Source organism: Corvus kubaryi, unplaced genomic scaffold (genome assembly GCF_017639235.1).
Source record: "Corvus kubaryi isolate FWS band 111438036 unplaced genomic scaffold, C.kubaryi_AGA036_p1.0 37103, whole genome shotgun sequence".
Taxonomy (NCBI): Eukaryota; Metazoa; Chordata; class Aves; order Passeriformes; family Corvidae; genus Corvus; species Corvus kubaryi.
The window spans coordinates 410,601-423,020 of NW_024581029.1; the positions used below are offsets into that span (position 1 = coordinate 410,601).

The 12,420-nt window shown below is 46.0% G+C and overlaps 1 protein-coding gene across 3 annotated transcripts in view; it reads right to left on the reverse strand.

Annotated features, from left to right (window-relative positions):
* The window catches only part of SPTBN1 (spectrin beta, non-erythrocytic 1), a 116,709-nt gene that overhangs the window by 14,755 nt on the left and 89,534 nt on the right, over window positions 1–12,420 (reverse strand). For all 3 annotated transcript variants that reach the window (XM_042021064.1, XM_042021065.1, XM_042021066.1), the window contains 9 exons: window positions 11,152–11,242; window positions 7,293–7,439; window positions 5,690–5,953; window positions 5,167–5,391; window positions 4,933–5,022; window positions 4,413–4,691; window positions 3,174–3,304; window positions 1,663–1,867; window positions 1,178–1,552 (listed from right to left, as the gene is read on the reverse strand). In XM_042021064.1, coding sequence (XP_041876998.1) covers window positions 1,178–1,552; window positions 1,663–1,867; window positions 3,174–3,304; window positions 4,413–4,691; window positions 4,933–5,022; window positions 5,167–5,391; window positions 5,690–5,953; window positions 7,293–7,439; window positions 11,152–11,242 — 1,807 coding nt within the window. The remainder of the gene's footprint in view (window positions 1–1,177; window positions 1,553–1,662; window positions 1,868–3,173; window positions 3,305–4,412; window positions 4,692–4,932; window positions 5,023–5,166; window positions 5,392–5,689; window positions 5,954–7,292; window positions 7,440–11,151; window positions 11,243–12,420) is intronic.

Genomic DNA, 12,420 nt, shown 5'->3' on the forward strand with positions numbered 1-12,420 from the left:
AAACATTCCAATAGCTCTTGTCTAATTATGTTTTTAGCATCAAATCAAACAGCCTTCTAGCTACAGGCACAGAGACCATGCCTCTCTCATAATGATCTATCTCAGTGCTCTGGCTGCTTCACCCAGAAATTATCCTAAGTGCTTTCCCCACAGCTCTGTACTGTGATTACATATTCCTTCATTTAGGTCTTGATTATAATTACCTTTTTGAGAGACTGGGATTGATGTTTTGTGAATGTCTCCCATTTTCTGTATAAAATCTACAGCTTCTGAAAGTAAAACACCTGGAAAAGCAAATGCTTGCTCTATCTCCTTTGTTTTAGTGTAAATTGCTACATAACTGAGAATTGGCTGGCAGCTGGGCCATAAAAGCTCTTTCCTGACCTACTGGGATAAATACAGTCAGTTGTAAATTCCTCCATTCCTTAAGCAACTTGCTCCCTTCCCAAATTCTCCTTGTGGCAGCTGAATGTTGTATTTTGATTTAGAACCCCCCCTGTGCTGTATGAGCAGCTGCCACCTTCTACTTGACACACCTTGGCTTCAAAAGATTCAGAATTAGATCAAGTTTGAATGCTTTTAAAAATCTTAGTCTGAACTGTGGATTTTAAATCTCTTTTGCTCTTAGGAAGCACCAAGAAAGGCCATATTCAATTCAGAATGCCCAGGTTCATAACCAAGTCAGAAAGCCTCTGTGTGGGTCTTTGCCTCTCAGAAAGGAAAAATAAACAGTACCTGGCACAAAGGGTTTGACCAGGGCTTTTTGTTGTTTTTAAAACCCAAAAAAACCCAAACTGACCAACCAAAATAAAACCAAACCTCAAAAAGCCAACCAGGCTTATACATTCCTTCATATTTTGTACTTTAAATCAATACAGAAGCTCTCTGCCTTTCTCATTTCTTCTTCAGCAAAGGACAGGAAATGGAATAACGTCCAACAATTGCCAACATGTTCAGAAGCCCGTGTACTTACAGATTGCTACTTTAGATAATCAACTGAATGCAATGGTAGAGCAGCAGACAGACAGATAAGAAAAGGATGCAGGTGAGGTTATTCCCACAGCACAACATGTGGGAAGCAGCTGGCAGCACTCTGTCTCCCAGCCACGGAGCAGCCAAGGGCAGCAGCAAACTCTGCAGCTCAGGCTCCCACACCCACAGTTCACCTGCCACACACCTGGGTGCCCAGGGCCTGGATATCGTGCTCAAATGTCGTGTGCATTCTCTGTAGTGTTTCCACTGTGTTTTGGTCTCTACCAAGCTCCTCGGGCAGTTTCTTATGTTTGTCTTGGATACGTCCTAAGACCTCCTTGGCATCGTGGTAAAATTTGTGCAGTTCATAAGAGGCTGCAAGGATCTGTGTTCTCGTGTCAATGAGCTCCAGGAGATCTGCCCAGGCCTCATTGAGTCCGTCCTTCCACTCGGCGATCGTGGCAGCGTCCGAATGGCCGGAGTTGATGAGTTCATCCGCCATGTGGTTGACAGTATCCACCCGCTCCTGCCCGATGTTCCCGGTGTCCCGGGCGAATTCCCGGAACCGCTCCTGCAGCATCTGGAGGGCACAGAAAGAGCCTCATGCAGCGCTGTGCCTACAGAGAGACCTGAGCGAGCCCAGCCACCCTCTGTGAGCAGCACCCAGAGAGGGCTTCCCCAAGGACTCACTGTGACGTGTTCGTAGTCCTGGCCCAGCTCGTGGGACCCTGCCACCACCTCCCTCTCGGCGATCCACTGCTCCAGGTCGTCCACCTCGCGGTTGAGCTGGAACAGCCGGTGCCTCTCGTCCAGCTTGCCCCTCCTCTCCTCAGCGAGGTCCTTCAGGCCCGCATAGAGCTTGTCCACCTTGGACTGGCGCATGCTGATGCGCTCGCTGGAAAACCAAACAGCACTGAGTCTGCACTGCCTTTGCAAGCAAAACCAAATGGGGAAAACTGCAAGGAATAAAAGTCATTCGGGGCATTTAATCCACAGAACGCATGTCTGCTGCAGGCAGGAATTCAACTTGGACACGCTGGGCAGATCCTCTGCTGGCAGAGGTGACAGCAATAGCTGGGAAACTTGTCTGTCCTGTACTGTAACCCCCTGGCTTTAGAGAGGGGAGCTGGAATCCAGCTCTCCATTTGTCTGGCCACAGATCACACCAGAGTCTTCTCCCAAAGCTACAGGCAGGATCTGAGCTGCTGAGCCAGGGAGCAGTTCCTTTTCAGTCAAACTCTGCTTCAGAGTTCAGCAGTACTCATGGGTTTCCCTAAAGCTCAGCATTTGCACAAGGGATGAATATTTCTACTTGCTGTATCTTTTGCCTCTATTTTGTCTGAGCCATACAGTGCTGTCAAAGTGCCTTCCCTCTGCCTTGTAAAGCTGATGATGTTATTCCGGTACTCAGACAGCTCAGCCAGGAAATCTGCTCTCATCAGAAGCAATCATGACCACAAGAGAGTGCTTTAGAGTTAAATAACAACCTGCCACCAGAGGTAGAGTGTGTCTGTCCTAGGCCAGTGCCACCTTCCAGCCTGTGCAGGCTGAGCAGTTAAATACATCAGCCTCAGAGTGGAATCAGCCTTCCAGCTGAAGCCAGTGGAGAATTGTGTCTGCTGAGCTGCAGCTCTTACAGCAAAATGTTTCTTAAGCTTCCTAAATTGTCCCCCAGGGAAAGCCATTTATGAAAGATGAGCTAAATTTGCCAAAAGTAAGATGTTAATGTGCCCATGTTTAAAGCATCTGATTCCAGGTTCTGCTTCTGCTGGAACCTCAAAGAGAAGAGGCAGATCTTGGGGAGCACTGCAGAAGGATTAACAACTGTGACCTTCTGTGCTGGACGTAAAAGTTGGTTGGAGGAGCAGATCTGGACTGTGTCCCTGAGGACTGCCCCACCTCTGTGAGGTTCAGCAGTGCTGGCAGACCTGACACTGCAGCCTGCACAGGGGACACAACAGACAGGTACTCCAGGTGTCCAGAACCACCAGAAATCAGCAGCTGCACATACTGACCCTGTCTCTGGCCAAATCAGGGTGGTCCAACACACACCCTGAATTGAGTGAGGCTGAACTCCTCTCCTCTGTATGAGTTTCTGAGCTACTTACTCTTTGCTGTGGTCTTTGTGTGTCAGAACCACCCAAGGAAGGGACTGAATTGATAAAACAACTCATGATCCAATTAAAAATGGCAGTTAATACCTTTCTGGGTGATTATCTGCCACCAAAGTTCTGCTGGTCTTTGAAAGCTGGTGCACAGTTTCAGCATAATCTTCTACAGCTTGTTCCAAAATCTGGTGTTTCTTCAGCATGGACACTGCACTCTGTTCATCCTGTAAGGGTGACAGAAAATGATAGGAAGAATTATAAGGAGCTGCTCCCAAGTACAGCCTGAAGACAAGCCCTTCTGCCAGCGGTATAGAACAGTTGATGTCACAGCAAATGGTACCCCCAAAAAGCAAAATAATGAGTGAAAGAGATAATGCATCAACCCCTCTGGGGTACAGAACAAAATTACATCAGCTGGGCATTGAGCATGTCGAGTTTCCTCTTCTATGAAGCTTTTTGTGTGTTTCCACAACACTGGTGCAGGGCTCAGAAACATGGAACAGATTAAGACACACCACTTGTCAGGTATCTCAACAACAGCATGGGGCAAAGAAAAGAAATCCTACACAGCCCATGCCAATGGATTCTCCACCAAAGTGCCTGGAGAAGTTCCAATCAAAACTTTTTATGCACTGCTATAGCTAAGAAAAACAGCCCCCACTCTCAGTGCTAACTGATATTGTCCGTAAATCTTTTCAATACAGTATTTTGCACAGTGAGCTATTTGCAATAGACAAAAAAGAAAACGAGCCATTTTTAACTGGAGACTGAATTGAGAACCTTTGGAATGTGTTCTCCTGATACAAAGCTGTGCTTTATTTTCTCAGGGCAGTGAACATGGTGCATTTATGTTGATAACAAACAAGCTCCAGCACTAACATCTCCTTGGAAAACAGGAGTTTACTTTCTCTTTGGTATGGTCTGAAGCTGGGATTCAAAGCTGATGGTGGCTGGGAGTCAAGGCTGGTGACAGGGGTAGCAGCTGACTGACTGTCAGGCCCTGTTTCACAGCCAGGTGAATTGTGCTGTCATTCAAAACTAACAGAAAACTGGACCTAACTGGACCGCACTGGCAATCCTAACCTTGCAGTGAAGGCAGGCACAGAGTTGCCCTCTGCAGTGTGAGGATGCTTACCTGGCTCCACACAGCACAGCCTATCCTGCACACTATCAGAGATGTCAGAACAGATAGCAGCCATGATCACTTGAGGCTTCACCAGGAAGTTAAATTCGTTTATGTTACCATTCCATAGTGCCACATTAAACTATGTCACCTGCCTCCCTCCAGCAAAGCAATTAAGCCCACAGCAGTGTCACTGTGGAGCTGCTCACCTTGGCTTTCTCTTCTGACATCATGTAGAGCTCCTGCTCACTCATCCAGGCCTCAGCCTCGGCTGCATCGAAGTAATACTGCTGAGCCCTGTGAGACTCCTCCAGGCGCTTGTGGCGCTTCTCCGTCTCCTCGATGAGGAGGTTCCACAGCTGCTTCAAGTCTGCAAGTCTCTGCTGAATGACTTCAGCATTGGGGCTGCTCTCTGTGATAATGTTCTGACTCCTCTCGAAGATGTCATCGATACGAGGCTGGTGGCCCTGGATTTCTTTCTGAAGGGTCTACATGGGAGAAAATTGACTGATGAGACAATGCACAAATGAATAGGAAATGCAAGTCAGGGGTCTTAATTCCAGAGGGGCAGCCAAACACATGCCATGAGCTCATGTGGGCAACCTGGCGCTGTGCCACCACCTGTGGTCACACCACAGCACCCACTGTTTTAGCCCAAACCTTTCCTTGCCGAATTAGTCAGCACTAAGGAGAAATAGCAGATATGGAGCTCTAACAGCACCTACTTACCTGATTTTTCTTTATTAGTAGCTGCACAGTCTGGAGGTTGTGTCCATGATCAGTAGATGTAGCTATGGGCATCCTCTCTCCAACCCACAACTGAAAGAGAGAGAACACATGATTTCAACCAACTCCAGATACAGTTGGGGCAGCAGAGAGAGGCTGGTGCACACAAGCTGCAGAAAGCAGCAGTATTCCAAAACTGTCCTACTGGCGCGGGAGCGGGATTTCTTTAATACTCACAATTTCATCTTCCACATCCCGGTTGAACTGGTGGATCTCTTTGGAGGCCAGCAGGTTGGCCTTTCTCTCATTCAAAGGCTCTAGCAGCTCCAAGAATTTCTTTTCTACAGTAAGGCGTTTGCCATCAACTTCATCTGTGCTCTTGCCCTCTTGGCTCAAAGCCCTCGCCTGGCTTTGCAGCTCCTCTATCTCCTTCTTACGGACATCCATTTGATTCTCCAGCATCTAAACAGAAACATGGCAAAAAGGTCCTGAAAACTTGAGATGAAAGTTGTTGATATGATTAGGGCACATCAACAGCTTCCTCAGAAGGGAGAACAGATGCTGGTCACTGAGGATGTACCGTGTTAATAATTAGTGTCTGATTTGTTGCTGGATATATTTCTTCTTCTTCTTAAAGATACATGAAAGAATAGGAAGAAAGAAAAGCAATTCTTTCTTTCCAAAACTGAAAGCCTGCCCTGCCTGTTCCTTTGAGTGCAGGTATCTGCTGTCTGCCCACTGCACCCCATGCTCTGTTTACCTGCTGCTTCTTCAACAGGATGTTGACACTGGTGAGATCTTTTCCGTAGTCATCTGACTGGATTTGGCTCTCCAAACCATTCAGCCACTTATCCAGGTCTGCACAGCTCTGGGTAAAAAGCTCTGCCTTGTTTGCATCAAAGAGACGCTGAGCCTTGGTCTGGGTGGTGGATTCAAGCTCATCCCACATTTGGTGGAGACCCGTCAGCTTCTCCTTCACCACGGCCTCGGTCTCTGGTTTCTCTGCAATGAGCTGCATTCCCTCCTGCAAAGCAAAGAGCAACCAAATGGTACCTCCTCGGGAGCACTCACAGCCCGTTAGGGCAATTATCCTGATTAATAAGCACTCAGGATTCCTCATCTGCTGACAGCATCAACCACTCATTTTCTATCTCCAATTATCCAGTGACTCCTTCCAGAAAATCAGCTCCCAGGTCCCTCTGCTGCCTGGAAGACGGGTTTTTAGCAATGGGAAGGTCAAGCAATGCTTCCTTTCTCTTCTCCATTCCACACGTTCCCTGAAGGGAGCTCCTGGGGCTATGGCTCCGGCACGATGGAGCAGGGAGCTGGAGCTGCACACACTGAGTCTCCTGAGGCCCCAGCTTCTGGGGGCCACACCACCAGAGAACCATGAACACCCAGCATAATGCTGGGAGAGTTTGGGAAATATTGTCTTTATTCTAATTATCCTTCTATCTCTGCACCCGGGTGCAGATGGGAATGCTGCCCCCAACCCAGCACATTCCATATGAATGTTAATCCAGGGACTGTCACAACTCTGTACACAACCCTGGTCCTTTGCTGCAATCTGATTTTCCAGAGGCAAAGGAGGAGGATTATTAGCATCACTAAAAAGGAACTTCCAGTACTAAGAGCAGCCTTCTAATTACACCATTAACGGGTATTGCTATTTGCAGATCACAGAAAAGCCTCTAATGGGATATGGAGTGCCAAAGTGGGAGAGGAAATGAGCAATTAAGCTAACTTACACTGAACAGAAACCCACTGTCAGAGCTAAAGAGGAGACTCCTCAGTGCTCCAGAGCTGCACAGGAGAAATAGGGGGGGAAGCACAGCTCACCACAGCGTATTAAGGCTTCAAAGTAACTTGATACAGAGCTGTGAATCTTAATTAATCACAAAACTGGATGTTCTTTACCTCATGCCCTAATTTTGCATGGGGAAAGGCAACTTGGTTATAGTCCTAAATGAATGAACACCAGCTTAGCAGCACAGGAGAATAAACTCAGCTATTCCCTATATTCTGTTATTTCCCGGGAAGTGACTCTACTTCACTGGCTCCAATCCCAACATTTGCCCCACTTACCCTTCGGGTATGAAATTTAGGCTATGCCTTCCTTCTGAAAGACTAGACAAAACTAAACTGGCACCTCAGCCAATGTCTGAGTGAATGTCTTGGATAAAAGCCTTTTAACATCAGTGAGGAATAAAATGGGTTGGATGGAAATACAGTGCACCAGAAATCTCCTTTAGCCTCAGCTGTGGGATGATTTAAGGACCAGTTCTGCAGAGCAGCAGATCCCATCTTGGTGCACAACCACCCTGGACAAAGATAAGGGCATTTTTTGAATGTTCTTCACTTACCTTTTCAATCTTCTCCAGCCACTCTTTGTTGGATGCAAGCTCTGCCATGAATGCCTGATGCTTCAGCCACTTGCTGTGCAGGTTCCTTGCCTCATCATAGGACATATCCTGGGCTGTGAGCATCTTCTCATTGATCCAGAGGGAGAGCTGGAAAGGAAAATACATGGGGGTGTGAGGAAACATTTCTAGTGTGAAATAATGCAAAATGCCTCCAGATCAAGGGTAAAGAGAGGCCTCTACAGAAGAGTTGTGTGAGACTCAGAGACTGCTCTTACTCAGGGTTCAGTCAAGGATTTGCCTCTTTAACAGCTCAATTCAAGCATCCATCTCCAATACATAAATAAGACATGATTCAAGCAGAAAGGAATCACCTCTGTGATAAGCAAAATCAAACACACAGGTCTCACCCACTTCGACAGCAAGAGAAAGGCATCACAGGGACACCTGTCCTACTTATTGGCCAGATGGTTTTGTAGAGGTTGGTAGAGACGATTTTGTACCATTAACTCACAGCACATTTGTACCTTTTCCCCTCAGCCTTTTCTCTGTATATGATTACATAAGTATTTTGTTTATTTGTCCAGTCTCCAAGAGTGTTTTGGTGTTGGAGACTTTCCTTTTCCCATTATATAAAATCCAAGACTGTTTTCTTTCTGATTTTCAGCAAATGCAAAGGCACTGGGGACAATTTTCATAGCACTACTAGAGAAAACCAATACTTTAAGAGACAGTTGATTTGCCAAGGGCAAATGGAATGTGAAAATAATCCTAGCAGCCAACATCACATTTCCTCCTAGGGTGAGTCTGAGTGCCTCATCTATCCCTGAGGTGTGGATAAAAACCACATTCACATGAATGTTTATAGAATTTGAAAAGGTTCATTTTTTGCATAGAGCGGAAAATGTCAAAACAAATCTTAGTTTGGTTTCTAGAACAGCACTTGGGTGAGCAAGCAGCCCAAAAAGGGGAGGAGCAGAGGCCTCTGCTGTGTGCTCAGGACACAGGGCAACAAATTCCATTGAGCACTCATGGACCTCTTTTCAATTGCTCTTTAAAATTTCAATTGTCCCTTAAATGCACCCTTCCACAAAAAGGGAAAACTTAGAGCAATCAGAGAAACTCCTCATTGGATCTTCCCATCAAGTCTAAACAGAAAAATGCTCATGTTGGTGAAGAGCTTTGTAGGCAGAAGTTTACATTAGAACAGGCTACTGTGCTGCTGAACAGTCAAAGGCTACATGGGGATTAGGATATAACCCAGAATTAGTGGTTTTACTCCTGCCTTTCTGGGGAGGAGACAGCTGCTCTGCTCTGCAAATTGCACTGCTTGGCTTTCACTGTTTGCTTTTACTCAGCCACAGCATTAAGGCTTCTGGGGATTTAAAAGTGCTTCCCAAGGAGAGGCTGGATCATTCCTGTTACCAGCTGGGGGGAGGCAAGACAGGGACAACATGTGGCTCACAGGCAGGGCCTGTCAGGATAAACCCCTCGGAGCACAGAAAAGCAGAGAAAGTATTTAAGGGCTCACTGCTAAAATCTGGGGTTTGCAGCCACTACAGGCTCTAAAAACCAGTACCTTGAGTGTTAAAAGTAGATTTTCAGAAAACATTTCCCTAAACTGCCTCAGAATGACACTTAAGAGTATTTATTTCTCCAGAAGTTGTTAAGGCCAGGAGAGGATGAGGCTTCCTCCCATCCTTTGCACCTGTACACAAGATCCTGCTCCCACTCCTGGCTCCCATTCGGCAGTGCCAACCCGGCATGAAGGAAGGGAAATGCAGAGACTGCAGCAAGGCAAGGGGAGAGGGCTCCGAGTGCTGCTGCACTTCCCAGACTGTGCCAGGAGCCAAGCTGACACAGCCCATCCTGCAGGGAGGCTCACATGGCAAGTCCTGCCAGCACACTCCAGGAGAGAAACTTTGGAGTGCAGAGTCTTGCCAAGAGCTTTCACCATGTCCCTGGAGAAATGAGCCCAGACAGTGCTGGGACTTCCAAGCACTCAGAGAGAAGGTCAGCTGTAAACTCCTTAAAGGTGAGCTGAGAAAGAGCAGGAAGTCAAAGAAAACTAAATTTTAACATTTATCACATCTCATCCACTCAGGATTTTTTGCTGTCACTGTTTCATTCACTCAGCAAATTTATTTAACACATTCATATCGATGAGTGGAAGAAATAGCCAGAAAAGCAGCGCCCCAGGACTAACCCGTGACAGTGTTTCTGACTTCTCCCAACAACAAAATCTGCTGTTTTCCCTCACCTGTGACCCCGCAGGGAAGGTTTATCACTGCTGAGCTGCTGTGAGGAGCATTATCCTGCTGCTCCCCGGCTCTGCAGGAAGGAGCAAGGGGCAGGAGGCCACAAGCACAACACCATCTCAGCACAGGGTGACAGTGACAATGTGGCTGCCCTGGGGAGGGCAGGGCTGCAGACAACACTCTGCCTTTCCTCAAGTTACACACAGATGGGAAACTCTCCCTATGGCAGCAGCGGGCAGGAAGGCCAAAGGGTCACTGCCAGGTGAAATGGGGACTGGCTCAAAGCTGTTCCCTAACAATTCCCAACTTCACAGGCAGAGCTAAGGAAAAAGCCAAGGGGGAGGTGTTGCCTTGACTCCCTTCCACCCTGCAGGACCATGCTGCTCCATCGCTGCTCCATCACAAACCCTCCAGGCCAACGGAGGTGTCAGCAGGCCCCACACTGATGTAAATTCTAAGTTTTCTCAGGAAGCAGCCCTTCAATTATCACCAAGGTTAATGTGCTCTCCAAGAGGATTGGAGGAATCCCTGACATTTGGGTAATTGTACGTTTGTCTTTGAACCATGTGGTCGAGACATCCATGTTTTAGTGTCTGGAGAGAAACAAGGGAGAGGAAAGGCATTCAGGCAGCCAACACTAGAGCTTTCATGCTTTCCTATTTCTTCCAGTGATATAGGAGAAAAAACAGCTCCTAAGGAACGCACCCACACTGACACTGAGGCCAGGAGAGCCCTGAGAGCCAGGGGATCTTTGTACCAGAGCAGTCACAGAGGAAGGAAGAAGCTGCTGCTAATAACAGCAGAATTTTTGCTAATCTGTCATGTTTTAACTACTAAGGAAGGAGCATTTGAAGGGAAGCTCATAGACAGCTTATGCAATGCTGAGAAACAGATTGAATCCAGGCAACCAAGCAGCAAACACCACTTGCCCAGCTTATGATCAAAACCTCACAGGCAAAGCTCTTTATTATCTGCCAGTACTCCATGAAATAACCTGAAAATTACTTGATTAATTCCTTGTGCTAGGAACAAGACTATTCCAAACTTTCAAATGTTTTCTTCAGTGTAAACAGTCCATGTAAGTGATTAGAAAATCTGGAAAAATGTTCTCTTTTCAAATGTTATAATACTTAACAATTTTAAACACATGTAAACTATCAGGTAAATCACACATAAATGACCCAGCCTAATCTTGCTCCTTTTTTATTCTTAACCTCCTAGTCTTCTAATGTTTGCTAGACATCACTGAAATCCCTTGCACCAGGCCACATACATCTGTACAGCTGTAGACAAAACTCTTAGTAAGTGCACTGCTAATCCCACCACATTCCACACGGTCATAATTTATATCACAGCAAAAAATCTTCACTGCTTTCAACAGTTTTCTATGTCTTTAGCTTATATGACAAAAGAAAATTTGGCTCATGGGAAAAGAGAAAAGAAACATTCTTTTTTGCAGCGGTATGGTCAGGGGGTTTTTTATGTTTATTCCACACTAAATACTACTGGATGACTGAGCATTTCAGTCCTCATAAAATGTGGAGTAAGAATGCTCTTCTGCAGGATGCAGCTTTCAGCAATAAAAGTGAAAGGGCATGATTTACCTCCTGGCAATCCTGAAGAAACTTTTGGAGATCCCTGTTATCTTTCAGTCTCATCAGAAGTTCACTGGCTGCTTCACGGTTCTTCCTATGTCTGGTCAGAAAAAAAACAATAGAGAAAGGAAATGAAATAGGCATTTCATGAAAAGCTGTCACTGTTGGTTTCTGGAGCCTCTTTGGACTACAGGTGCTGATAAGTTTGTGGTGTGTGTCCTTAGCTGCCTTTCAAAGGACATTTTGGAGTGTGTTATTTAATGGACTCCCTGAAGTTCAGCATCTCCTTGTTTTTGTGACCCGTTAAATACACAGAGAAAATTCTGAAGTCAGCAGGGCTTCACAACATGTTATGGACAGAATTTGGCCCACCCATTTCAAGCCCACAGGAGAGGCTGTTTGCCAAAAACCATAAGAGAACTGCAAATTGCAACAATAAGATGACGTTGTGTGGCCCTTGCAGGGTGCACCTGCTGTAATGCTCTTTGTAAAACTCCTTCAGCACCTCCTTGTCCTGCACAAAGCTGAGCTGGGCCACAGAACCTTCCCAAGGCTGTGTTTAACCACGTGCAGCGCCCTGTGCGGTTCTGCACACAGAAGCTTTATGCACTTGGAACATATTTTTCGGAGTGTTTAAGAGCAGTCAGAAGAGAAGGAAAGGTTAATCCAGAAGCCCTAATTTGATTCATCACTGTTTGCCCCTTGAAGGATGAGTCATGCTGGCAGTCCCAAAGGTTGTGGTGGGTCCTTCAAATGGAATGGGGCTGATTCCCAAGGTACCTCTGGCCATGTTTTTAAAAATGCTTATTTGGAGTAGCTATCCCTCACCTTCCATCCTTTCATTATTTATGAGGCAATTTACAAGGAAGAGACAGAGTAAAGAAGACAATTTTTATTTACTGCTCATTGTGCTAGGCTTGTTCCTATTGCACTGTACAGGGGTTTAAAGTGAAATATTGCTGCCATTTGTAGTAAGATAAATATGGATTGAGAGTTGGAAATTATTTTAAAGGGTGGCAGTTTATAAGATGAGCTCAGCACATGCTGGCAAAAGCTAAATAAATCCATGTTAGTGGAGATCTCCAGAGACTCATGATACTCCAGAAGATCATAAATTACATTTTGATGACAACTGGATTATGACACCACTTTTCCTGATCTGCAGTAAGTTACCACAGCAAGCTCTCTGGCACCAATTTAGTGACTTCAGAAACATAAGAAATACTTGGAGATACAATTTCTATAAAAGCAAAAAGTCTGTAGGCAGAGGAATAGGAG